Source organism: Leucoraja erinacea, chromosome 17 (genome assembly GCF_028641065.1).
Source record: "Leucoraja erinacea ecotype New England chromosome 17, Leri_hhj_1, whole genome shotgun sequence".
NCBI classification, from domain to species: domain Eukaryota; kingdom Metazoa; phylum Chordata; class Chondrichthyes; order Rajiformes; family Rajidae; genus Leucoraja; species Leucoraja erinaceus.
This window is the reverse complement of record NC_073393.1, coordinates 2,840,259-2,867,266: the sequence shown is the minus strand read 5'-3', so window position 1 is coordinate 2,867,266 and position 27,008 is coordinate 2,840,259. Positions and strand designations below refer to the sequence as shown.

General features: G+C 40.6%; 1 protein-coding gene across 1 annotated transcript in view; it reads left to right on the top strand.

Annotated features, from left to right (window-relative positions):
* The window catches only part of itfg1 (integrin alpha FG-GAP repeat containing 1), a 115,079-nt gene that overhangs the window by 16,120 nt on the left and 71,951 nt on the right, over positions 1 to 27,008 (top strand). Inside the window, exons 6-10 of the mRNA XM_055648384.1 lie at positions 449 to 543; positions 9,220 to 9,278; positions 10,423 to 10,513; positions 20,773 to 20,867; positions 25,182 to 25,351. Coding sequence (XP_055504359.1) covers positions 449 to 543; positions 9,220 to 9,278; positions 10,423 to 10,513; positions 20,773 to 20,867; positions 25,182 to 25,351 — 510 coding nt within the window. The remainder of the gene's footprint in view (positions 1 to 448; positions 544 to 9,219; positions 9,279 to 10,422; positions 10,514 to 20,772; positions 20,868 to 25,181; positions 25,352 to 27,008) is intronic.

The window sequence follows — 27,008 nt, the reverse complement described above, 5'->3', positions numbered from 1 at the left end:
TTTCTTTAACTTTAGTATTCAATACAACTATGGATTCAAAGGCAGCAATTGAAAAATGTTTTTTGCAAACGATTTTGCATCGAATTATCAAAGCAAACTCTGAATTGAACTGTTGTGGCCATAGTAGAGTTGGGCTGAAGGGCCGTTTCCATTCTGTATGACTCTATCATGTCCCAATGGTGAATGTGTGTTCACAGACTCATTAAATCTGCTGCATTCCTGTCACTTCAATGATTTTGAGGAGAATTGTCCATTTGCATCCTTAGTATAGTTGCAAAATATTTTTCTCCCTTACTCGCTGAAACTGGATTAACAAGTAAAAATGAAGACTACAGCTGGACATTTTAATTGCTGATGTGATTTGAACTCTGCATACTGTTGATCTTCACACATGTTTGAGCTAGTGAAGTTGTTGAGACCTTGAATATGTTCATATTTTTATTTTCAGGAATCAAACGTGGTTTACTGCCTTGGATTCTGTAAATAAAATGTACGTACCTCATTCTCATGCTTTCATCGACCTGAACAAAGACTTCACTGCAGGTAAATTCACAAATCATTCCAGATAAACTTTCAAAAAAAATGAATGTATGCATTGTCATTTAATGATACTGATTTTACTGCACGTCCTCAATGATAGCACGATTGCTTTGCTTGAAATATGTTAAATATTTCAAGAATTCATCCTCCTGCAATCCCCAAGAGAAAGTATACACATTTGTTATATTTGTTTTATTATAATTAGACATTTTTTATTAAGTTAAATAATGTATACCTGTGGAAATCTAAATATCATGCTTTTCAGCAGATAAAAACACTTGGCTTGAACAACAAATTAAATGTATCTCCCCTGTTCAAAATAACTGCAGAAATTCATATCCAGAAACAAAGATCCTGGTCATGCATGTGCATCAACCCATCTACATAATCAATTCAATGTATTTTCATATGAACAAACGTGTATACTTTCTCTTGGGGATTGCAGGAGGATGGATTCTATTTTTAGATCACTATGGTTATTCTCTTTTCACAACTGTGTAAGACCAACCCCACATCAAAACTCTGACATCATAAGCACTGTGAAGACAAGTAGGGCTGGTGGCTTTGGATGGGAACAGAGTGATGTTGAAGATTCTGGCCATTGTGCCCCTGACATCATTTAACTGGAAGAACCCGTGTTAATTTGATGTTAGGGAATTGGAATTAGCAATAGGTAGAAGAATATTTCATAGGCCAGCTGAAGTGATGATCTGGGCAGCCAGAACAGACCGGTTGGAATATTGATTGCTGCTTTTATTTCGTAAAAGCAGAACGGTGCATGATATTTAAAATCTCAGTTAATGCGGGCCATTTAGCATGTTGATTGTAATATTAGTTAGACATATATGCAGTGTTGTAGCTACATTAATCAATATTAAACTGAATGCCACCAAGTCATAATGTCATCTTCCACAGATTGATTATGTTTCCTGGTCAGTATCAATTGACATTCATGCAATCAGCGTAGCATTTAATAATTAGTGTGTCATTGAGCAATTTCATGCTTTGATTTATTTGCCATTTAAAAGATGATGCAGGGAAAATGTTGGCGTTACTTTAGGTATTCTACAGTTGGTTTTAAGTGTTTTATTGCCATATACACCGGTTACAGAACCTTAAAATTATTTCTTGCTGCAACGTTATAGGCCTATTAATGCAACAACACACAAACAGACTTACAATATTAGGAAAAGAGTAACTGATCATAGAAACATAGAAATTAGGTGCAGGAGTAGGCCATTCGGCCCTTCAAGCCTGCACCGCCATTCAATATGATCATGGCTGATCATCCAACTCAGTATCCCGTACCTGCCTTCTCTCCATACCCCCTGATCCCCTTAGCCACAAGGGCCACATCTAACTCCCTCTTAAATATAGCCAATGAACTGGCCTCAACTACCCTCTGTGGCAGAGAGTTCCAGAGATTCACCACTCTCTGTGTGAAAAAAGTTCTTCTCATCTCGGTTTTAAAGGATTTCCCCCTTATCCTTAAGCTGTGACCCCTTGTCCTGGACTTCCCCAACATCGGGAACAATCTTCCTGCATCTAGCCTGTCCAACCCCTTAATTTTGTAAGTTTCTATAAGATCCCCTCAAGCTCCCTGTTGTTGAATGTAATCTATTAATCTTCTTCAGAATTTGGGTGAAGATTAGATAATGTTTGCTCCCTTTGAGATATGTGGATCGTCACAATTTGCTTTTAAGGCTCTTCATTAAACAAACTTTCCAGAGCAACAATCAGTTGCAATGGAAATATAAACTGGTAAAAATCCCAACCAGAAGAGAAAAAGAAAATTAGCAGAAAAGGGGGGAAATATATTTTTGAAAAGAAACACAACCGTAAACCAACTTCTGCAGGCGATGGTGTTTTCCTCTGTAGATAAATTAGCACTGAATTATTAGTGATCTCCTTGACTTGCCTGCTGTGACTTGCTTTCTTGAAACAAGATCAAATGAAAGATGTTTAAGAAGGAACTGCAGATGCTGGAAAATCAAAGGTACACAAAAATGCTGGAGAAACTCAGCAGATGCAGCAGCATCTAGGCAACGTTTCGGGACAAAACCCAAAGGGTTTCGGCCCGAAACACTGCCTATTTCCTTCGCTCCATAGATGCTGTTGCACCCGCTGAGTTTCTCCAGCATTTTGGTGTACCATCAAATGAAAGATGATTAGTTCTGCACCAATCAAACTAGCAGCTGCAGCAAAACCCTGGTCATTGCTTTGCATCTATTTTTGAACTACAATAAAAGCACAGATTTATGTGCCTTTCAAGTTATGAACAATAAATGTGCTTCATATTGACCCATGAAAGGCATAAAAATAGAAGGTATCATTCAGCAATAATTTTTTTTCAAGAGACTTGAATTTATATTCATAGCAGCTGTTGCGTTTTTGCAGATGGTTTTAAAAGCATTTATTTTCCTGTCATCACATACTGCTCAGCTGAATTTATTTTAGTGAGATTGAGGGCATGTCACTGTGCTTCAGTATGTTCAGGGAATTAAGTATTATTGTTATTTAGATATTAGTACATATTTGGCTGCAGATAACATTTTTAACATGAATACAATTGCACTTAATGGACTTATCATTAAGTAATTTATGGAATTTATCTAGTTTGACTCCAAAACAAGGTTAGAAGACTTGACATTTTGCACAAAGCTGTAGTGTCTCCTTTGGTTTCCATGGAGGCTGTAACTTAGCAGCACGTGGATCTCACAACTGAAAATGGTATATGGTATGATGTACTTTTGCAAGATCATCTTTCCACTTCCACATAAACATTTGCTACAGAAAAAAGAGAAACTTTGATTGCAAGAGGCAGCATGGAAACAAGCTCTTTGGCCACCCAGAGTCCACGCTGATTATCGATCACCCATTCATGCTAGTTCTTCTTCTTGCGTATGGCGTGCACAGCCTAAAGTTGGACAACTTGTTCTATTTGATTGTGCACGCCAGGTTGATTGCATTCGTCGAAACAGGGCGAACCACGTGAAGGTTGCAATCTCCCACCCCCATGCTAGTTCGATGTTATCCCACTTTCATATAATGGTGCTGAACATTATCTAACTGAATAAGATATTTGATTGAAAGGTAAACATTTTGACAAACTTGCTCAAATTCTGAGTGTGTGACAGTGTGATCTGATGGAACAGAACGTGTAGATGTAGTGTATTTAGGCGAAAGGCATTTCACAAGATGCAATATACGCGGCAGGTGCATAACCTAAAAGCCCATGGTATTGAAGGAAATGTGTTGAAAGTATGAATTGAAAACTGGTTGTCACATAGAAAACTGAGTTGGAATAAATAGGACCTTTTTCATTCTCGAGGATGTAACTAGTGGACGGCCCCAAGGATGAGTTCTTTGGCCTCTGTTGTTTACTATTTACTAACTTGGGGAGAGAACAAAATGTAAGGTTCCCAAGTTTGCTGATAATACAGAAATAGGTGGAATGGTGCATGGTGATGAGGACATTGTGATTCTGCCAAGATTTGTGAAAACATGGCAAATGGAGATAAACGTGAGAAAGTGTGAAGTCTAGCACATGGTAAGAGGAATCGGAAGGTAGATTTTTAGCTAAACAGAGAGACTGCAAATAAGGGAGCTCAGTGTTCTAGTGCATCAATCACAAAACATAAGCAGACAGGTCTAATAAGTGTTTGACGACAAATCACAAGTGATAGGAGCTGAATGAGGCCATTTGGTCCATCAAGTCTACTCTGCCTTTCATTCATGGCTGATCTATCTTCTTCCTAATCCCATTCTCCTGCCATCAAATGGCATCTTGGCCTCTATTGCAATGAGGTTGGAATTTAACAATAGGGAGATCTTGTTGCTGTAGTGCTGGGTGTTGATGAGGCCACACCTTGAATACTGTGTGCAGTTTTGAATGCTTAACTGAAAAAAAATCATATAGTGGATTTGGAGGCATCATGATAAACTAGACATGGTTTAAGTTCGTATTCTTTGTAGCTTTGACGAGTAAGATGTGTATTACGTGAGGGGTGGGGAATTTTTTTAAATCTCTTTTGTCAACGGAGATGCAACTTTTTTCCGTGTGGCCTCCTTCTGGGATTGACCTCGAGAGCGCCGGCCGCAGAGCCTGTGGACTTACCGTCACGGAGCTGGCTGACTTTCAAAGGATGTGGTCGCGGCTGTGATTGCTGCTGCGACTCTACTTTCTGGGGCTTCGGCTGCAGGCTCTGTGAACTGTAACATCGGGTGCTCGCAGATCCCTGGTTGGCGACTGACTTTTCGGGAGCTCCAGCCATGGCAGCTTCGCCAGCCACGGCAGCTTCGACCGCCCCGAATTGCAAGGTTTGAGTAGGCCCGTTCGCTGGACCTCAGCTCAGTCACTGGATCTTCCATCGCCCAGCGGGGACTTCAATATGGGGAGCCTCGATCACCTTGACGTAGCAGTTTGACTGCTTGACCGTGGGAGAAGAAGCAGGATGAGATAAGACTTTTTTTACCTTCCATCACAGTGAGGAGGTGCCTGAAGGAGTCACTGTGATGGGTGTTTATGTTAAATTATGTAATTACGTGTTTTGTTTGCTTTTTGTGTTATGACTGTACGGCAACGACATCTTGTTCAAATTTATTTTTGAATGACAAATAAATGCAATCAATCATTCGATCTATAAGGGGCGACCTTAGATCCTAAGGGGATCTGTCGAGATCAATATTGAGATGTTTTCGCTAGTGGGAGAGAAAGAAGCAATGGGGGGGGGGGAGGGGGGGGTGTATAGTAAGGAGCCAATTATTTAAAACTATGGTGAGTGGAATTTCTTCCCTCAGAGGGTAGTGAATCTCTGGAACACTCTGTCCACAAGGGTGGTTGAGGCATGGGGACCTGGTACAGAAAAGGAGTCCAGCACAGTAGATCAGCCATGATCATATTGAAATGCAGGGGAGCCTGGAGATCTACTCCTACTCCCTCAGGTTCTTGTCGCCCACACAAAATGAGTTGTTCTGTCAAGTAGATTCTCTGATTATCATTTTTTGTTTGTTGGTCATGCAAAATTTACAAATGACCTGAATAAGTAAACATTAAGTATTAACTTAAAACATGTTTGTTTATTCTTTATAGCTATTATCTATTTTGGGCAATGAGGGTAGAAATATGCATTGCTCTTGAACTCTATCCACGAGTGCTACATTTATGCTTGTTTACAGAAGGGCTTGGATTTATTTTCCTGTTTTTGCTTAGTAATGTGATGTTTATGTAGGTGCTGTGAAGGTTTTAACTGGTGTTATCCAAATATTTTGTACAAGACTGTGAGGAGACCAACAAGGACATATTCAATAGCCAGGGCTCTTTTCCTAATGCAATAGATTGCATGTGATCGCTCAATAATGCTGTGAACTATCCCAGAATACTCGTCTTGTTCTCTCTGCCACAGTGCACCAAATCACATTTTCCCAATATTAAACTTGGCTCCTCATCAAAGACTTGTTCATTTGGAAGTTTTACTCTGCACCTCTACATTTATCATAATATGATATATGTGTACACTTATTACAAGTAAAGTAGGATTCCAGTACGGATTCATAGAGCTGACAATTTTCTGCTATCCTCCTGCTTAACAAAAATAAAGATACCAGCCATTCTGTCTGAAAAACATAATCCTCACATCCCTATTAAAAGTCCTCCCTCACACCTAAAACCTATACAGTCTAGTTGCGGAGCGGGCGATGCCTTACCGGGTCGCCGTGCGGTAAGCTCTGGAGTGCTGTGACCGCTGACTCCAACATCGAGGCGCTGCGGTCTGCGGAGCATCCAGCCGCGGGCGGAGCTGGGTTTAAAACACCGCGGAGCCTGGGATCTCTCGCCAAGATCGCCAGAGTCGGAGCTCCGACCAGCGCGGCCGGTGGACATCGGGAGCCGCGGTCTCCGGGGAGGGAGCAGCCGTTCCAGACACTCCAAGCCGCTGAGTATTGTTTCTCCCGACGCCGGAGCTCCATCATCTGCCAAGAGGGCCTGAAACCATCGGACTGGCTGCGGAGGCCACAAATAGGCCCCGACCTCGGGTGATCACAGAGGAAGAGGACTGAACTTTCTGGTGCCTTTCCCCACAGTGGAAAATGTTGATTCTGCTGTGGGGGGACGTTCATGTTAAATTCTATAATGTGTTGTGTCATTTTTCTTTTTTTTTTTTCTTTTTCTATGGATGTACGGAAACCTAATTATTTCTTCTATGTAAAGCACTTTGGTTTCAACGCGAGTTGATTTAAACGTGCTATATAAATAAAATTGACTTACTTACTTACTAGTTTTAGACACTCTCCATAGAAAACAGACACTGACTATCTACTCTGCAATGTATACATCTCTCATCATTTTATGTACCTCTATCATGTTACCTTTTGGCCTTCTTCACTCTGGGGGAAAACAGAGCTAGCCTAATAAATCTCTCTTGATAACTCAGGCCCCCCACTGCAGGAAACATCTTTATGATTCTTTTCCGCCTCCTCTGTAGTTTAGGCAATGGATAATAGGTGCAGAAGTAGGCCATTCGGCCCTTCGAGCCAGCATCGCCATTCACTGTGATCATGGATGATCATCCACAATCAGTACCCCATTCCTGGCTTCTCCCATATCCCTTGACCTTGACTCTTTAAGAGTATATGACCTTCCTGGAGTGTGGCGATTAGAGCCGACTCATGTTCCCAAGCTGTAAGTGAGTGGTATTCTGAAAAACGCAAGGAATCATGGGATTTGGCAAAGGTCGAACGCTATAAATAAAAATTGAACGGAGCGCTGTAGATTCAGTTTTTTTTTTTTTTTTTTTTTCAGTGGGAGACCATAAATTTTACTTCACAATTTATTTGACCCAATTTACAATATTTTAGATTTTTTTTTCCTGAAGTTTATTAAAACCACATTTTTTTTAATATTAACTTCTGTTCGATGTTGACAATGATGCTATAATGATTGCTGTGAAATCTAAGAAGCAAAATATCTGGTTTGAAAGGTTACCAGAAAAGTGAACTGTTTGTGTATCTCTAAAATTGTCACATTTGTGCTTCACTTGAAGCAGGCAACAGCATTTCTTTTCCTGGAACTCATTCCCTGGAGGGTGTTAGAAGCATCAGTTCTTGAAGAAATTTTTTGACATGCATATGTAATCTTTCTTACCATCTCAAGAATTAACATCTCAAATTTTATCTCTCCCTTAAACACAGAGCCATTAAATAATGTTTCCTTTCACTTCTCCTCCTCATTTTAATATCTTGCAGAGAAGGTGGGAAAATCATCTATCAACTTCACTGGGCACAATCAATCTTGTGATCACGAGATAACGATTGATCTTGTCACCAAGTAACAAGACTGCTAAAGAAACTGTCCCAGCTGAGATTTAACTAATGTCATTCCAGATTGACAGTTTGAATGATAGAAAGCCAAGGGCTTTCTAATACAGCTATCTGGAAATTGTAATGTAGATGTTTCCTTATCCTGTCAATCAATCCAAAAGGGGGGGGGGGAAAACGTGAAAGTATCTGGTGTTGAACTAGCAATGGACCAGCCTAACTACCAACTTAATGTACACAAAAATGATCTTCCAGCATCTGCAGTTCCTTCTTAAATACCAACTTAATGTGCTGTTTCCATGTATCTTGCTACCTGGGTTTCTGAAAACTAGAGCCTTAAGCAAAATATAACTCTTCCTGCTCAACGTGTGATGTATCAAGATAATTATACCCAGCTGATACATTTAAGCATGCACTAAGTGATTAATAAAAGTCAAAATTCACTGTAAGATGATCAAAGTCTGAGGTTTTTTTAACCATCAGTTTAATTCTTGTTCTTTTGAATACACTGTTTATTATTAAATACAGCGAATTTGTATATTTATCATGAATTAATACAAATTGTCTTGAAATAATTATTCTTCCAAATATTCTTTTCGACTATTGGTAGTAGCTAGTCTACCCCATTAGCCCAATTATAAACCCAATTAAGATTCTCTGCAATTTCCATGCAACCACACATTCTAGCTTTAAAACCATTAAGCCTGGCACTTGTCAACCCTTTCGGAAAAAGGCAATGCAAAATGTACCCACAAACGTATGTCATAAAAACATACTATCTGGTCATAATTTCTTAACTGTTGATGGAATTGACTACCAAACTAGCTTAAAACATGTGAGTAGCATGTGCCAAAAATCATTAATCAGCTGTGAGACATTTGCTATTAATTAAAGTGTAGGGCAGTTGCTATATTAATGTGTGCTTACCAGCATTGTTGCAAAATGTTATGCTTATAATGCCACAGAAAGAGACCAGTCAGCCCATCTAGTCTATGCCGACTACCTGGAATCAAATCTATTTGTCAAACTTCCCCTCCTTATTCCTTTGTATCCCTGCATCTCATACCCTCCAACATTGGCCAACTTTTCCTTTTTGGTTCCTTTGCATTTGTTATGGAATTATTATAATAATTATTATAATTGATATAATGTAGTGACTTGCAGAAACAGTCTGTAGAAGGGTCTTGACCTGAAACGTCACCTATTCCTTCGCTCCATAGATGCTGCCTCACCCGCTGAGTTTCACCAGCTTTTATGTCTACCTTCTTATGCATTCTTTACAAAGCAAGTTTGTATGTTTATGTGTGCATGGTTTGAATAGTTGGTAACTTTTTTTTGTCTGAACACATTTATATTTTATTCCAGACTTGTTTCTTACCACCATGGATGCTAATGAGATTCGTTTTGAGATATGGGAAAACAAGGTATTCTATAATAGTATTGACTTTCTTAGTAATGAACTTGTTGAGCATTGGAATTAATGGTGATTTTAAGTGGATGGATCTTGGGCATATTAATGGACTGTGCTTTGTTTCTACTTGTATAGCTCATTCATCTATTTGATAGTCTTTTATGCCTCTGGAAAAGAAAAATTGCATTACTTTATACCACATACATTTCTCCATGAGCACACCATTTGTGACATTGGCATGTATTTTGTGGAATGGCAAAGATTCTAATGGTGTAAATATTATCAGTGTTCCACGCTCATCCAACAAAATACAGGGGGAGCAGTTGAATTGCGATAAAATGGTCTATCATAGTGGATTCCACTGCCTGCACCCACCTAGTTTCATTGCCTGGAACTAGTCAGGTTCTGTATGGCTGGAACTATCCTGGAGCCAATTAGTATGGCTCTGTATAGTGGACAGGCCTTAATTAATTTAATTTGATTGTGTAGATAGACCAGAACAAGCTCCATACACAAAGAACTTCCATAGATTTTTTTTGGCAAAAAATACCAATATTTCCACAAAATCTACCATAATTAAACAAAAAGCAAACACCATAATTTAACATAATTTTGCATTATTTCTTTCATAAAGCAATTGAAATAAAAGGTCACAAAGTGTTGGTGTAAATCAGCGGATCAGACAGCATCTTTGGAGTCATGGCTAAGTGACATTTCGGTTAGGGACCCTTCTTCAGACTGAAGAAGGTTCCACTGTGGAACTGTAGTTCGAGTCCAGCATTGCAGCTCCAAGGGTATCCCACGGTGTCCTTTAACACTTTTACAACCTTTTGATTTGAAAGATTGAACCAAAATGTAACCTGTGATGAATAAACTGATATTTTGCAAAGTTTGTGATCCTCTGTACCAAGCTGAATAATCTGCTGAATGAGACTTGAACCCACTGGTTTATGACAAAGATGTTACTGCAAGAGTTTTTTTTTAAATTATACCTCCTGAATACCTTAAGCAATTAAATTAATTTAAAAAAATTATAATTTAAGAGAAATAATGAGCTGCACAATAAAATAGCACATTAGCTGCTCCTTGATAAGTTTTGATTCAAGACTGTCTCAAGAATTTTCTTTCTTAATTGTTTGAAAATTTGTCATCAACAGGATGGAAATTTCTCCAAATCCCTTGATCCATATGTCACGAAAAAACCACCAAATGCCAAGAAAATTGGACAGTCCACGTTTGCGGATTTTGGTATGATTTAATTTCTTTATTTGCTTTTTTTTTTAAATAAACTAATATGGCACATGCTTATTGAGTCTTGCATACAGAAAAATGAATGTTAACTTTGCAGATAAAATTAATATTTGCATTTTTGCTATCACAAGATGTAATTGGAATAAATGTTGCCCTTTCCTACTGCTCTTTTTGTCCAATGCGGCATAGCGGTAGAGTTGCTGCCATACATTGCAGACACCTTGGTTTTATTCTGACCACGGGTGCTGTCTATATAGAGTATGTACAGTGCCCTCCATAATGTTTGGGACACAGCAATGTCATGTAAATGAAAGTAGTCATAAGGCGATTGACTTGGCCACTCAAGAATTTACCATTTTGAAAAACATCTTTGTTGCTTTAGCAATATGTTTGGGATCATTGTCTTGTTGTAGAATGAACTTCCGGCCAATGAGTTTTGAGGCATTTGTATGAACTTGAGCAGATTGGATGTGTCTATACACTTCAGAATTCATTATGCTTTTATCACCAGCAGTTGTATCATCAATGAAAATAAGTGAGCCATACATGCCCAGGCCATAACACCCCCACCACCGTTTTCACAGATGAGATGGTATGCTTTGGATCTTGGGCAGTTCCTTCTCTCCTCCATACTTTGCTCTTGCCATCACTCTGATATAAGTTAATCATTGCCTCATCTGTCCATAAGACCTTTTTCCAGAATAGTGGTTGCTCTTTTAAGTACTTCTTGGCAAACTGTAACCTGGCCATCCTATTTTTGCAGCTAACCAGTGGTTTGCATCTTGCAGTGTAGTCTCTGTATTTCTGTTCATGAAGTCTTCTGCAGACAGTGGCCATTGACAAATCCACTCCTGAAGAATGATTCTGATTTGGCGGACAGGTATTTGGGGATTTTTCTTTATTATTGAGAGAATTCTTCTGTCATCAGCTGTGGAGGTCTTCCTTGGCCTGCCAGTCCCTTTGCGATTAGTAAGTTCACCAGCTCTCTTTCTTCTTAATGATGTTCCAAACAGTTGATTTTGGTAAGCCTAAGGTTTGGCTGATGTCTCTAACAGTTTTATTCTTGTTGCTCAGTCTCATAATAGCTTCTTTGACTTTCATTGGCACAACTTTGGTCCTCCTGTTGATAAACAGCAATAAAAGTTTCCAAAGGTGATGGAAATACTGGAGGAAAGACTAGGTGCTGAGAGCTCTCTCATACCTGCATTAAGGAGGCATTTAAACACACCTGAGCAATTACAAACACTCGTGAAGCCAAGTGTCCCAAACATTATGGTGCCCTGAAATGGGGGGACTATGTATAAACACAGTTGTAATTTCTACATGGTGAAACCAAAATGTATAAAAATTGCCTTTATTAAAATCTGACAATGTGCACTTTAACCACATATGATTTTTTTCTATTACAAATTTCAAATTGTGGAGTACAGAGGCAAATAAATAAATGATGGGTCTTTGTCCCAAATATTAAGGAGGGCACTGCAGGTTTCTCCTGTGACCACCTGGGTTTTCTCCGGGTGCTCTTGTTTCCTCCCACACTCCAAAAACCTACAGGTTTGTAGGTTCATTGGCTTCTGTAAAATTGTAAATTGTCCCTATTATGCTGGATAGTGCTAGTGTACGAGGCTATTGCTGGTCGGTGAGGACTCGGTGGAACAAAGGGCTTTTTTCCGCACTGTATCTCTAAAGTCTAATTACCTCCACTGAACCATAGCAAAATCTTATATCCTTTTTGATCATGCAAAATAAATGGTGAAATTTCCCCTTGTTTATCTCGGTATGTTTAGATTGTGTGACATGGTATAAAATATTTAAAAGGGTCTGGTAGCATGGTGAATAGTTAGTAATCCATAGACATAAGTTTGGTTAGCCCAAAAAAATAATTTTGTTTATTAAAAATCTGAAATTTAAAAATACATGTAATGATGGCCATCTGCTGCACTGATGCTATATTAAAGAAGAAAATCTACCACCTGTACCCAGGCTGGAATAAAAGACACTTGGACAGGAAAGGTTTAGAGGGATGTGGGCCAAAGCCAAGCAATGGGACAAGTTTAAATGGAGCATCTTGGTCGGCATGGAATTGTTGGACTGAATGGATTTGACTCCATGACTCAAGACTCAAATCCATATCCTGACTCCAATCTGCACTTTGAAACAGTCTACATATCAACTCAGTGCAAGCAAAATTAATACTGACCTTGACAGCAAAGGCTACATCTTGTGACTGAGTAATAACGTACAGAATTCTAATTGAGATAGCAAATTTAATATTTTCCACTTGTAAGTGCCCTTTAACACAGCTCCATATTCTTTATAGTATCTCTAGAATCTCATTACGTAACCCCGATGTTACAGAATCTGCCGTGCCTTGAGATGATTCTCTTTCCAATGAATAATCGCGTTCTTTAATGTCAAGTCCCTTGTCTTTTCCTCAACAAGAGTCATGATGATTATCATGCGGAGTTTATTTTAAATGTAAGTGATAATTTTATAGATATGTGTAGATGTAATTTAATGACTTCACAACAAATTTGACATTAAAAATGTATCTTCTGGAAATAAAAAATATGGCCTTCGGTCATCTGGGAAGCTGCCACTTGGGATCTAGTACATAGAAAGCACAAATTGATGTAGTAATGCATGCAAAGGAACAATCATAAGACACTGGAGCAGATAAGGGCTGTCGGCCCATCAAGGGGTGGCACTGTGGTAGAGTTGCTGCCTTGCAGCGCCAGAGACCCAGGTTTGATCCTGATTACAGGTGCTATCTGTATGCAGTTTGTATGTTCTCCCTGTGATCACATAGGTTTTCTCCGGGTGCTCGGGTATTTCCCACACCCCAACGATGTACGCATTTATAGGTTAATTGGCTTCACAAATATTGTAAATTGTCCCTAGTCTGCAGACTGCAATCATTCCGTAAACCTTCTCTGGACCCACTCCATCGCCAACACACCCCATTTCAGATATGGGGCACATAACTGCTCACAAAACCCCAAGTGTGGTCTGACCCTTGCCTTAAAAGGCCTCAGCATTTGGGTCATTCATCTGATTTATTTTGAAAGTAAGTTCAATCTCATTTTGAGATGTCGAGTGAGTTGGCCTGCGAATTGGCCACTGAATGCGATTTGCCTGTTTTAGAATCCTCCTGTTATATTTGGTATCCTCAGCTCTCATTTTGCTGTTCTAAGATGTGCTCACTTTCTTGGGCAAGCAGATCAGTATTATATAGAAAGGGGAGTTTGTGATTAGTTTGAGACTGACTGTGCTTTTTGGCTCAATTTCTGCTGCTTTGAGTGCTATGGTTGACTGTTAAAATTTGTACTGTAACTTTTCGAATCCAAGAAGATTTCATCGACAGGGATATTTTGTTCACAAATTTCTTGAGTAGAATGGAGCACTAGGGATGAGAAAAAAACAAAAGGATTTGCAGATATCTGCAACCACAGGACGAGGATAAAAAAAGGATTGACGTGAACATTTCAGTTATGCATAGAGCAGCACATTCAATTACTTTTCTTTACAATGAAGCCAGATTGCCTTCTGTTGTACTAACTGAGACCATCACTAAATTGCACATTTCATTGCTTCAAACTCTGAAGGCCACTTCCAAAAAGTGAGATAAGCAGCATTGGTCAAATTATGGTGCATTCCTCTTTCAAGCAGATTACAATGTGCTCTCGCCTGAGCAAATAAGTTATCCCTGAGCCAGAATGTTAACGCATTCATCCACAATATGGTCATAGGTGCCAAATACCTTCATGTGAATGATTAAGAAAGAACTACAGATGCTGGAAAAATCAAAGGTAGACAAAAATGCTGGAGAAACTCAGCGGGTGAGGCAGCATCTATGGAGCAAAGGAATAGGTAACGTTTCGGGTCGAGACCCTTCCGTTGTGTTACTGAATGATCCGAAACGTCACCTATTCCTTCGCTCCATAGATGCTGCCTCACCCGCTGAGTTTCCCCAGCATTTTTGTCTACCTTCATGTGAATGAGATATTTGTAAATATGGACCAGTGATTATGCATTGGAGAAATCTGCCAAGGAACTGAGTGAGGATGTTGCCAAGATTTGCATGGAATGGAATGGAAAACATTATTGTCACATGTGACAAGGCACAGTGAAATTATTTGCTTGCATTCCCAATGTATACAAATAGCATCCACCAACGGCACAGACAAAGCTTGACGCAGGTTTTATGGGAAGGGCAGTCAGGGAGGAAGATGGGGCATTTAAGTGTTTTCTCTTGCAGAGGTGTCTGAATATGCACTTCATGGAATGCCAATAGAGACAGAAGAGATAGAAACATAGAAAATAGGTGCAGTAGTAGGCCATTCGGCCCTTCGAGCCTGCACCGACATTCAATATGATCATGGCTGATCAACCAACTCAGTATCCTGTACCTCCCTTCGCTCCATACCCCCTGATCCCTTTAGCACAAGGGCCACATCTAACTCCCTCTTAAATATAGCCAATGAACTGGCCTCAACTACCTTCTGTGGCAGAGAATTCCACAGATTCACCACTCTCTGTGTGAAAAATGTTTTTCTCATCTCGGTCCTAAAAGACTTCCCCCTTATCCTTAAACTGTGACCCCGTGTTCTGGACTTCCCCAACATCGGGAACAATCTTCCTGCATCTAGCCTGTCCAACCACTTAAGAATTTTGTATGTTTCTATAAGATCCCTCCTCAATCTTCTAAATTCGAGCGAGTACAAGCCGAGTCTATCCAGCATTTCTTCATATGAAAGTCCTGCCATCCATTCTGGGCTCTTGGCTCTCCTTCACCTATATGGTAGACTGCACCCATTTAGCTTTGCTGCCCCACATCATGACCACCATCATAAATAAAAATGCATCTGCTATTTGACGACACCCAGCCAACGATGCAAGCTGTGCCTAGTTTCTTAATAGATATTGTTGCACTTCACCAGTCATCAATACACACCAGACTTTCAACATCTTGTGAACAAGCAGGCTGATGCTTGGCAACAAAGTGAATCCTCAACAAATTGCTTACGATGTCTGGTAGAAACCCATAAAACGGATATAAAAGAATGATGTAATGGGTGATAACAGCCACCATATGCTGCAAGTTAAATGATCGATCCAGGAAGCCATTGATAAAAGATGGACACAAAATGCTGGAGTAACTCAGCGGGACAGGCAGCATCTCCGTATATAAAAGGAATGGGTGGAATGTCACCCGTTCCTTCTCTCCAGACATACTGCCTGTCCCGCTGAGTTACTCCAGCATTTTGTGTCAACCTTTGGTTTAAACCAGCATCTGCCGTTCCTACACTAGCCATTGATAGAATTGTTTTTTTTAATGTAAACAGTTATTCTTTTGCTAATTTATCTGGAAAGAATTCTGCCAAAAGTACAAGCATTGAATTTTCCAATTTCAGGAAATGTTCATCTCCTGCGTGTTTTCCCCAATCCTTCCCTTTCCATTCTACCTCTGATCATCCCATTTCTGCACTCCCTTTTGTCCATACCAAAGTGTTCATCTTTCCATGACTTACAAATTGCCTCTCAATATCCCAATAGAAAAATACTACAATTGTGGAAATCCAAGAAAAAGACAAAAATTGCTGAAATATTCAACAAATTTGGTTGCTGGAAATACATAGACTCTAACTTCATGGCAAGGAGCATAGCATCACAAACAACACTGCTAAGCTAAATCTTTCAAGCAATGCAGAGTGAAATGTTGCAATCAGAACAATTTTTGGAAGGTTTTGCAAAAACTCTGCAGCCCAAAGTTGTGATTCTCTTCTGTGGAGTTGTTAACCTGCTGTGAAACAGCAAGATACTAATGAAGACGTGTGACTGCTTTTATGTTCTGTTGAGAGATTCTGATACAAAAAGATTGTTAAAAAATACAAAAAGCAGTACAGATTTGACATTAAATAGATGTATATGTCTTTTTATTGTCTGTTGACAAGATTTTTGCTTCGCTGTCTTATTTCGGCCATTTTTTTTGGTGCTAATTATTGGTCCCACTGAAACGGTCTCTGTTCATCTGCAATTCTCCTCCCTGAGGCTTTATTTGCATTTAATTAGGAAACCTAATTTCCTGAGAATCAACGACACAACAACTGCATACTGAGTTGTTTGCCCACAATTCTAGATAGTAAATAGCTTTGGAACTCGCAGTGAACTGAATGAATACCTCATCTGAAAAATGATCAGAAATGACTGCACTAAAAATACAAGGTGCCCTTGTAAACAATAAAGGGCACAGGTTCCTGTAAAATGGATTTTATCAAGAATAATCTAACATTTTCAGAAGGTTGAATGTTCAGACTGAAGTGATTGTAAACTGCAGTTATCATTAGCATGTACCAGACCTTTTGGTCTTCAGTGGTGGAGACTTTCAATTCAATCCAAGCATGTTTATTTGATGAGATAGAACTCTAAATTAACTCTGTTCAGCTTGAATGCCACTCAAGGCCAGCCTGGTACTGCAAAGTAACACTTCATTGTATTGTTCTGGTATATACAGTGCCCTCCATAATGTTTGGGACAAAGACCCATTATTTTTTTTTTTGCCTTTGTACTCCACAATTTGAGATTTGTAATAGAAAAAAAAAACCTGTGGTTAAAGTGCACATTGTCAGATTTTAATAAAGGCCATTTTATACATTTTGGTTTCACCTTGTAGAAATTATAGCTGTGTTAATACATAATCCCCCCCATTTCAGGGCACCATAATGTTTGTTACACAGCAATGTCATGTAAATGAAAGTAGTCATGTTTAGTATTTTGTTGCATATCCTTTGCATGCAATGACTGCTTGAAGTCTGCGATTCGTGGATATCACCAGTCGCTGGGTGTCTTCTCTGGTGATGCTCTGCCAGGCCTGTATTGCAGCCATCTTTAGCTTATGCTTGTTTTGGGGGCTAGTCCCTTTCAGTTTTCTCTTCAAGCATATAAAAGGCATGCTCAATTGGGTTCAGATCGGGTGATTGACGGCCACTCAAGAATTGACATTTTTTCACTTTGAAAAATTCATTTGTTGCTTTAACAGTATGTTTGGGATCATTGTCTGGCTGTAGAATGAACCACTGGCCAATTAGTTTTGAGACATTTGTTTGAACCTGAGCAGATAGGATGTGTCTATACACATCAGAATTCATTATGCTACTACCATCAGCAGTTGTATTATCAATGAAGATAAGTGAACCAGTACCTTCAGCAGCCATACATGCCCAGACCATAACACCCCCACCATCGTGTTTCACAGATGTGGTGGTATACTTTGGATCTTGGGCAGTTCCTTCTCTCCTCCATACTTTGCTCTTGGCATCACTCTGATATAAGTTAATCTTTGTCTCATCTGTCCACAACACCTTTTTCCAGAACTGTGGTTGCTCTTTTAAGTACTTCTTGGCAAACTGTAACCTGGCCATCCTATTTTTGCGGCATACCAATTGTTTGCCTCTTGCAGTGTAGCCTCTGTATTTCTGTTCGTGAAGTCTTCTGCGGACAGTGGTCATTGACAAATCCACACCTGACTCCTGGAGAGTGTTTCAGATCTGTCGGACAGGTGTTTGAGGATTTTTATTAATTATAGGGAGAATTCTTCTGTCATCAGCTGTGGAGGTCTTCCTTGGGCTGCCAGTCCCTTTGCAATTAGTAATGCCCCTGTCCCACTTAGGAAACCTGAACGGAAACCTCTGGAGACTTTGCGCCCCACCCAAGGTTTCCGTGCGGTTCCCGGTGGTTTTTGTCAATCTCCCTACCTGTTTCCACTACCTGCAACTACCTGCAACCTCCGGGAACCGCACGGAAACTTAGGTGGGGCGCAAAGTCTCCAGAGGTTTCAGTTCAGGTTTCCTAAGTGGGACAGGGGCATAAGCTCACCAGTGCTCTCTTTCTTCTTAATGATGTTCCAAACAGTTGATTTTGGTAAGCCTAAGGTTTGGCTGATGTCTCTAACAGTTTTATTATTGGTTCTCTGTCTCATAATGGTTTCTTTGACTTTCAATGGCACAACTTTGGTCCTCATGTTGATAAACAGTAATAAAAGTCTCCAAAGGCGATGGAAAGACTGGAAGAAAGACTAGGTGCTGAGAGCTCTCTTATACCTGCATTAAGGAGGCATTTAAACACACCTAAGCAATTACAAACACCTATGAAGCCATGTGTCTTAAACATTATGGTGCCCTGAAATGGGGGGACTATGTATAAACACAGCTGTAATGTCTACATGGTGAAACCAAAATGTATAAAATACCCTATAATAAAATCTGAAAAATAGTGCACTTTAACCACATGTGATTTTTTTTTTTCTATTACAAATCTCAAATTGTGGAGTACAGAGGCAAATAAATAAATGATGGGTCTTTGTCCCAAACATTATGGAGGGCGCTGTATAAAAATCAGCTTTTTTAAATAATTTGCAGCAATTATTGATCATCCCGATAGAAGCATATTAAATTATAAGAGGCATAGATAGATAGTGGATGGAAATGTCAAAGACTATAGGGTAGATGGGGCAGTTTTAAGATGTATGGTACAAGTTTTTTTTTACACAAAGTTGTTGGTCCCTGGAACAAGCTGCCAGGAGTGATGGTGGAGGCAGATATGATAGTGGCATTTAAGATGCTTTTACATAAGCATATGAATATGCTGGAATGGAGGGATATGGATCACGTGTAGGCAGAGGTGATTAGTTTCACCTGGCATCATGTTCGGCACGGACATTGTGGGCCAGAGGGCACGTTTCATTGTTGTATTCCTGAGACCCCAGAACATGGCGATAAGCCACTTTCTCAAATGGCCATAAATCCTTCCTGTGAAAGTCCTGCCACCACATCACTGGGAAGCAAATTCCTGAATTTAAATGCAATAATAATGGAGGAGCAGCGATATATTTCCATGTTAGGATGATGTGCAGGTGGTGGTGTCCGCATACACCTCTGGCCCTTATCTTTGATGATGGAGATTGTGGGAATGTGAGGTCCTACAATTATAGCCTAGGTGAGTGACTAGTACATTTGTAAATGGTTCATTGTACCTGCATCTCTTCATACTTCTGCATACGACAATAAACACAAATTTGCGCACAAATCGCGCACAAACCCCCACACTGCAGCAGAGCCACTGTTGTGCCGCTGCCGGTCGGAACGGCTGTTGAATGTTTAGTAGAGTGTTAAATTTGTTCATGACATGTATTTTTTAATTTTAATTCCTATTTATTTTTTAATGCAAACTGAATGGACACTGGTTGAGCAACGTTTTTTTGTTTCCTCTGGGTATGCGAATACTCAGGAAATGACACTAAAGATTTACAATTACAATTACAATTACAATTTACAATTACAATTACAAAACTTGACTTGCCAGTCATTTCTTAATTCTCCACCGTTCTTTTTGAATCCTTTTTTGACTTTCACATTAAAGCACTCCTATAATTTATCTTCTTCATCGAATATTTGTTTATCACTATTCCTGCTTCATCAAAATCTTCTAATCCTTAGACTTACTACTCTTGTTAATAGTCTTCTTGGCAGCATTGTAAGCTTCTTCTTTTAATCTAATGCTATATTTAATCTACTTAGTGAGCCATGGTGGGATCAATTTTGTGGTGTGTTAATTTTTAACTCGATTCTCCATCACAATATTGACGCTCTTCACATAGATGAAAGATATAAAATCTCTTCGAAGAAGTTGAGAAATCACAGGTTGAGGGGAAAACTTTTTTTTTTTTTTTTTTTTTTAATGGGGCGTTTGGGGGGTAAAATATCTAGAAAAAATCCTCTCGAATCATATGTGATTTTAAACTAGTCTGCCACAGGCTACAGTAATTACCTTTATGTTTTGGGAGATGGCCAGAAGCAGTAGCGATGCACTGCAGAAGGAACTTGGTAAACTGGTATCTATCACACATCCATCCCAATGACCAGTCCTGAGGTTCCTTATTCCTTCTTTGAAGTTAATCATTTTCCATTGCCTAAACTAGTTCTTACATTGCATAAAGTGAATGCGCATATGTATTCTAAAGATATATGTATGAAGTCATATATTGTCTGAAGAAGGGTCTCAACCCAAAACATCACCTATTCCTTACCTCAGCGATGCTGTCTGACCCGCTGAGTTACTCCAGCTTTTTGTGCCTATCTTGTATTTATAATGCTGCCTCATAATGACTGCTTATCCTTTTGTTTAGATTAATATACAATTTATTTTCTTTAAATAATTACCAAGCACGTCAGTAAGTTGAAGGTTTATTTCTCTTTCAGATGGAGATGGTCAGCAGGACCATTTGCTGCCAGTGTGCATGGACGACAGTTGCCATGAGAGTGCCATTTATCGGACAGTGCCAGGTTCTGATAAGGTACGGTCCCCATACATCTATGGTTGGTATTAAGTTTAAACTGCAGCACTATATTGTTTGTCTTAAGACAGTACACATGGCACAGAATGACTACCTGAGGAAGAATGTAGACAATCGGAATCTTTTTCCCAGGGTGGAAATGTCCAACACTAGCGGCATGACGATAAGGTGACAGGGGGAAGGTTTAATGGAGATGTGCTGGGCAAGGTTTTTATGCAAGCATAATGTGAGGGCCTGGAATGCATTGTCAAGGAAGGTGTTGGAGGCAGGTACGATAGTGGTGTTGAATAGACTTTTAGATAGGACGTGGAAGTGTAGTGAATAGATGGAGTGTAGAAGGAACTACAGATGCTGGAAAATCGAAGGTAGACAAAAGTGCTGGAGAAACTCAGCGGGTGCTGCAGCATCTATGGAGTGAAGAAAATAGGCAACGTTTCGGGCTGAAACCCTTTGGGTTTCGTCCCAAAACATTGCCTATTTCCTTCGCTCCATAGATGCTGCTGCATGCATCCGCTGAGTTTCTCTGACACTTTTGCCTACCAGTGAATAGAGGGATATGGATCCTGTACAGGCAGATAAGATTAATTTAACTTGGCATCATGTTCGGCACAAACATTGTGGGCCAAAGGGCCTGAGTCTGTGCTCTTATGGTCTATTTTCTAATTGAGAGAGCATTTGTTGGCTAAGTTGGAGATGTACAGGGTCGAACAGTTAATGTGTTGTGCAAAACGTGCTGATCACATTTGTCAAAATTAAAGATATTTGTTTTCAGGATCACAGTCGTGATCATCAATAGTTTCACCGTCATTACAATTACAAAATATAGTCCAATATTCCACCATGACAAGAATTTGAACAGCTTCATTGAGTCTCATCCATGTTAGCAAGAAACCCTGAAGAAAAGGACAATATCAGAAGAGGTTGAAAGGAAACTAAAAATCCCCAAATTATTTGGTTATCAGTATCACACTTTTTTCAAACTATGGTGAATCTCTGGAACTCTTGCCACAGAGGGTAGTTGAGGCCAGTTCATTGGCTATATTTAAAGGGAATTAGATGTGGCCCTTGTGGCTAAGGGGGGGAGGGGGTATGGAGAGAAGGCAGGTACGGGATACTGAGTTGGATGATCAGCCATGATCATATTGAATGGCGGTGCAGGCTCGAAGGGCCGAGAGGAATTTCCTGCACCTAATTTCTATGTTTTGATCACAAAACTATAAACACTTATGTACTCTATGTTCTTGACAGAATAAAGAATTAGATTTTCTGGGGAGGGAGGGAGAGAATTGCATCGCGAGTGGACTTGGGGATGGTTGATATTTACAATTAGAGAGGAATTTTCATTCTCTGACGTATTGATCTGCTGAACACTGCAATCTCTATGTGATTGCTTCCCACATCTGCAGCATATATCACAACCTAATTTGTTGGCTGCAATACTTTTCAATTTCTATGTCCATGTCACAATAAATTATGTCTTGCAGATGCTGTAAATCAGACACAAATATAAAATGTTGGAAATACTAAGAAGGTCAGTCAGTATCTGAGGAGACTATAAGGCAGAAGAAGGAGAAGTCAGAAATAAAACAAAAATTCTCATAATTGTGTTAGTCCTTGCTCTCCTCCCCTTCCTCAGCCCTCCTCCTGTCTCCTCCCATCCCCCAGCCTTCGGGCTCCTCCTCCTTTTCCCTTTCTTCTCCCCGCCCCTCCACCCCCGATCAGTCTGCAAGTTTCTCCAGCTTTTTTGTGTACCTTAAAATTCTCATGTTTGGAGTTCTTGGATTTTCCAGGTAAAGCAGTCAGCAATTGCAAATTATTGATAACCTGGTTATCAATTTTAGTGTACATTTGTACTCAAGTTATGTTGAGAAAATTGACTATTTTGCTGCAAAGGTATTGGCACCTTCAGTATTGTGAAGCCTTTTTCGGGACCTAGTTAACCACAAGTAAATACTGAGATATTTAAAGTATTGATGTATCATTTCTCTAACTATGTGATTCAGCAACAAGCTCCAATATAGAGTTTGGAAGCAGCGCATTGGGCCATTATACAACTGATATAGACAGACAAATAAAGTTATCTGACCTTAATGGAAAAAACAAAAGTACTAGTGGAACTCGGAGACATCACAGATGTCCTCATTCTTTAGGGAACGGGGGTTCCCCTCTTCGACCATAGACAAGGCACTTACCAGGGTCTCCTCTATGTCATGTAGCTCTGCTCTCACTCCCCATCACCCCCACTCGTAACAGAGTCCCCTTTGTCCTCACCTTCCACCCTACCAGCCGTCACATACAACAGATAATCCTCCGACATTTTCCCCACCTCCAACGGGATCCCACCACTGGTCACATCTTCCCATCTCCTCCCCTTTTGGCTTTTCACAGAGCCCGCTCCTTCCGTAACTCCTTTGTCAATACGTCCCTTCCCACCCAAACCGCCCCCTCCCCTAATACTATCCCTTGCAACCGCAGGAAATGCTACATTTGTCGCTTTACCTCCCCCCTCGACTCTTTCCAAGGACCCAAGCAGTCGTTCCAGGTGAGCCAGAGGTTCACCTGCACCTCCTCCAAACTCATCTATTGCATCTGCTGCTCTAGGTGTCAACTGCTCTAAATCGGTGAGACCAAGCGCAGGCTTGGCAATCGCTTCGCCAAACACCTTTGCACACTTCGCATTAACCAACCTGATCTCCCCGTGGCTCAGCACTTCAATTCCCCCTCCTCCTCCCATTCCGAATCTGACCTTTCTGTCCTGGACCTCCTCCATGGCCAGAGTGAGTCCCACTGCAAATTGGAGGAGCAGCACCTCATATTTTGCTTGGGTAGTTTACACCCCAGCAGTATGAACATTGACTTCTCCAATTTCAGGTAGTCCTTGCTTTCTCCCTCCTTCCCCTCCTCTTCCCAGCACTCCCACAGCCCACTGTCTCTGCCTCTTCCTTTCTTCTTCCCCCCACCCCCACATCAGTCTGAAGAAGGGTCTCGACCCGAAACGTCACCTATTCCTTCGCTCCATAGATGCTGCCTCACCCGTTGAGTTTCTCCAGTATCTATGGAGCGAAGGAATAGGTAACGTTTTGGGTGTAGACCCATTCCGGGTCGAGACCCGAAACGTCACCTATTCCTTTATCAGTCAGAAGAAGGGTCTCGACCCGAAATGTCACCTTTTCCTTCGCTCCATAGATGCTGCCTCACCTGTTGAGTTTCTCCAGCATCTATGGAGCGAAGGAATAGGTAAAGTTTTGGGTCTTCCGGGTCTCGACCCAAAACGTCACCTATTCCTTCATCAGTCAGAAGCAGGGTCTCGACCCGAAACGTCACCTATTCCTTTGCTCCATAGATGCTGCCTCACCCGCTGAGTTTCTCCAGCATTTTTGTCTACCGTTGATTTTTCCAGCATCTGCAGTTTTTTCTTAAACAGTGGAACTCAGCAGATCAGGTGGCAAATGTGGAACAAATTGATAAACAACATTTTGGTTCGGAACTCTTCTTCATACTGATGTCGAATTTCATCTTGGATCCAGATGGTTGGAACTTGACCAGCCAGAAGATGAGGTGCTATTCCTTAAACATGTGCTAGGCGTCATTGTGACAGAGAATTAAGATGAAAGGCAAAGGGAAGCCCAAGGTTGACCCTCTGAACTGAACACAGACCTTCTGCAAAGTTGTCGACCTATCTGCATTTGATTTCTCCACTGTCGAAGGGACCAGATTGTGAATACCAAACGTGATTGGAAGTGCAAGCGAATCACTGCTTCATTTGGAAAAAACTATTTGTTTTGGTCCTTGAATGGTAGGAAGAGAAGAGTTGAAAGGACAAGTGTAAAAAGGAAAAGTGCTGTAAGAAGCAGGGTCATGAACAGTGGACCAGGGAGATGGTCTGTTAAATGCAGAAATCTCTGACATGGAAGGTGAGGAGCAAAAGACTTTGATCCTTGGTCTGTGCTGGAGCTGGATTGAGAGCAGAGATACGGGAAATGGAAAAGATGTGTTCAAGGGCTTTGGTGACAATGGTAATGGAGAAACCATGCTTCAGGAAGAAGGAAGGCATTTCAAAGCAACCTGTACAGAAAGTGTCATCATTAAAGCAGAGATTGGGGAATATGGCAAAGGGAATAGAGTCCTTACAGGCTAGCAGTGTGTGACATAGAGTAGTTGTGATAGCTATGGGAGTGGGTAGGTTTGTGAAGCCAGTCATGTGTGAATTAATTCCAATTGATGTATGATGACAGATTAGAAATATGATATGAATTAATTTATGTTTGATCTCAATGGTCTTTGGCTAAAAATCCTTATGTTTCACATTAACAGTGGATACCGATTTTATCTAATCTGAAGAATGGTGATACTATTTGGGGATTTACTTCACGAGAGCCAACAGATTTGTTGCCCTATCCATTTCCGATCTCCATTCATATAGGGGACTACAATATGGATGGGTTTCCTGATGCATTGGCCATACTGAAGAACACCTCAGGCAGGTAGGCTGATATTTCTTTTAAACGATATTCAGGGTGGTTGAAAGCTCTCTAAATTATTCTCAAGTTATTTTTAAAGATGCAGTGCATGTACAGACATCATGCACACCATAAAATGTTTATATGTCAGAAAATCAATGCGTAACTGCTCTCTATAAATGCTTCAAAGTAACTTGATAAGTTTGACTCCTTTCTAATACATGGGATTTCTAGATATTTATTCGCATGGTGTTGTCATTCTGTAATCACGCTTGTCTCTTTGTGCAAACAGCAATACTCTAACCTCTCATGTGGCATGCAAATCTCAATAGTTACCAGGGGAGAAGACAGCTGGTCTTGACTTATTACTGTTCTATCTCGTATTTCCTTCACTTGTATTAAAGAGGTTGGCAGATGTATATATGGATCGGGAAACCTGCTCCCAGGTCTGGGCGGAGATGGAGAGTGACAGAGAGAGAGATAGAGAGGGGGGCCCACTAAGAGTTGAACGATAGGTGTCCCGGTTGCTTGCCAAGCCGGGCAAAATGGCATGGCATTTAGGTTGCCCGGCGGCACTTTAGGTTGCCATTGGCACCTGGGCAACCGCAAATTTCGAGCCCTGTTTTATGTATCGAATCTGATGTTGTTTCATTCTTTCATGGGGTGCAAAAGTCATCCTTTATCACCCTCGGATCTGAGTGCCTTGCCTGACCTTTTCTTGAGCAACCAGATTGTCACATATAGATAAGAATGGGAAGGATGCCGCACTTCCTTTCCTGAAATGATGGTTTGTGCTTTCATGGTCATTGCGCTGATTTTAGTTTAGTTTCCGTTTCATTTTACCAATTGAATTTAAATTCCCCAGCTGCGATATGAACTAGAAGTCTGCAATCAATTATCCAGATGGCTGGATACCCTGCTACTGTACAGATTGGGGAGAAGTTTCATTAAGTGTTACGTGTTCAATAACCAAATCCTCAAATGCTGCTTGTCAGCATGAAATAGTGATAGTTGGCAAGCATGCATCTCACGGCACAGAAGGCCCAAGTATTCCAAACATTCTAACTTATTGAGATTTAAATCCATCCCAGTTTAAGATTTTGTGTCTGAGTAGAGGCACAGCGGCTCAGCGGATAGTGCTGCTGTCTCACAGCTCCAGACACTGGACTTTTATCCTAAAGAGCCTGTCCCACTAACACGACTTTTCAGCGACTGTCTTCAACCTTCAAGCTCGAGGGCACTCGCCTGAAAAACCTCGAGCTGGATCGGCCATCAGCGATGAAACCGCGAGCCGGATTGACCGTCTGCGCACACACACACACACACACACACACACACACACACACACACACACACACACACACACACACACACACACACACACACACACACACACAGGCGGGGGCCACCGCAAAAGCGGGGGAGTGCTGTCTGAAATTCACACCCGCAATGAACAGGAAGGTAAAAGACGGCTGGCACAGTTACGGTAAGTCCTTTAGAAAGTGCAGAGGGGAGAGAAGGAGGGGAGAAGGAGTGGAGACACTGTTAAGAAGCCAAACAACTTTTAATAAAGTTTAGCGGCCATTTAACATTACCAGTAACATTTTTTTTCCTCAACGAACTTTACCTTTGACTACTCTTCATTACCTACGATAGCATTACGACCTACTACGACTTACCT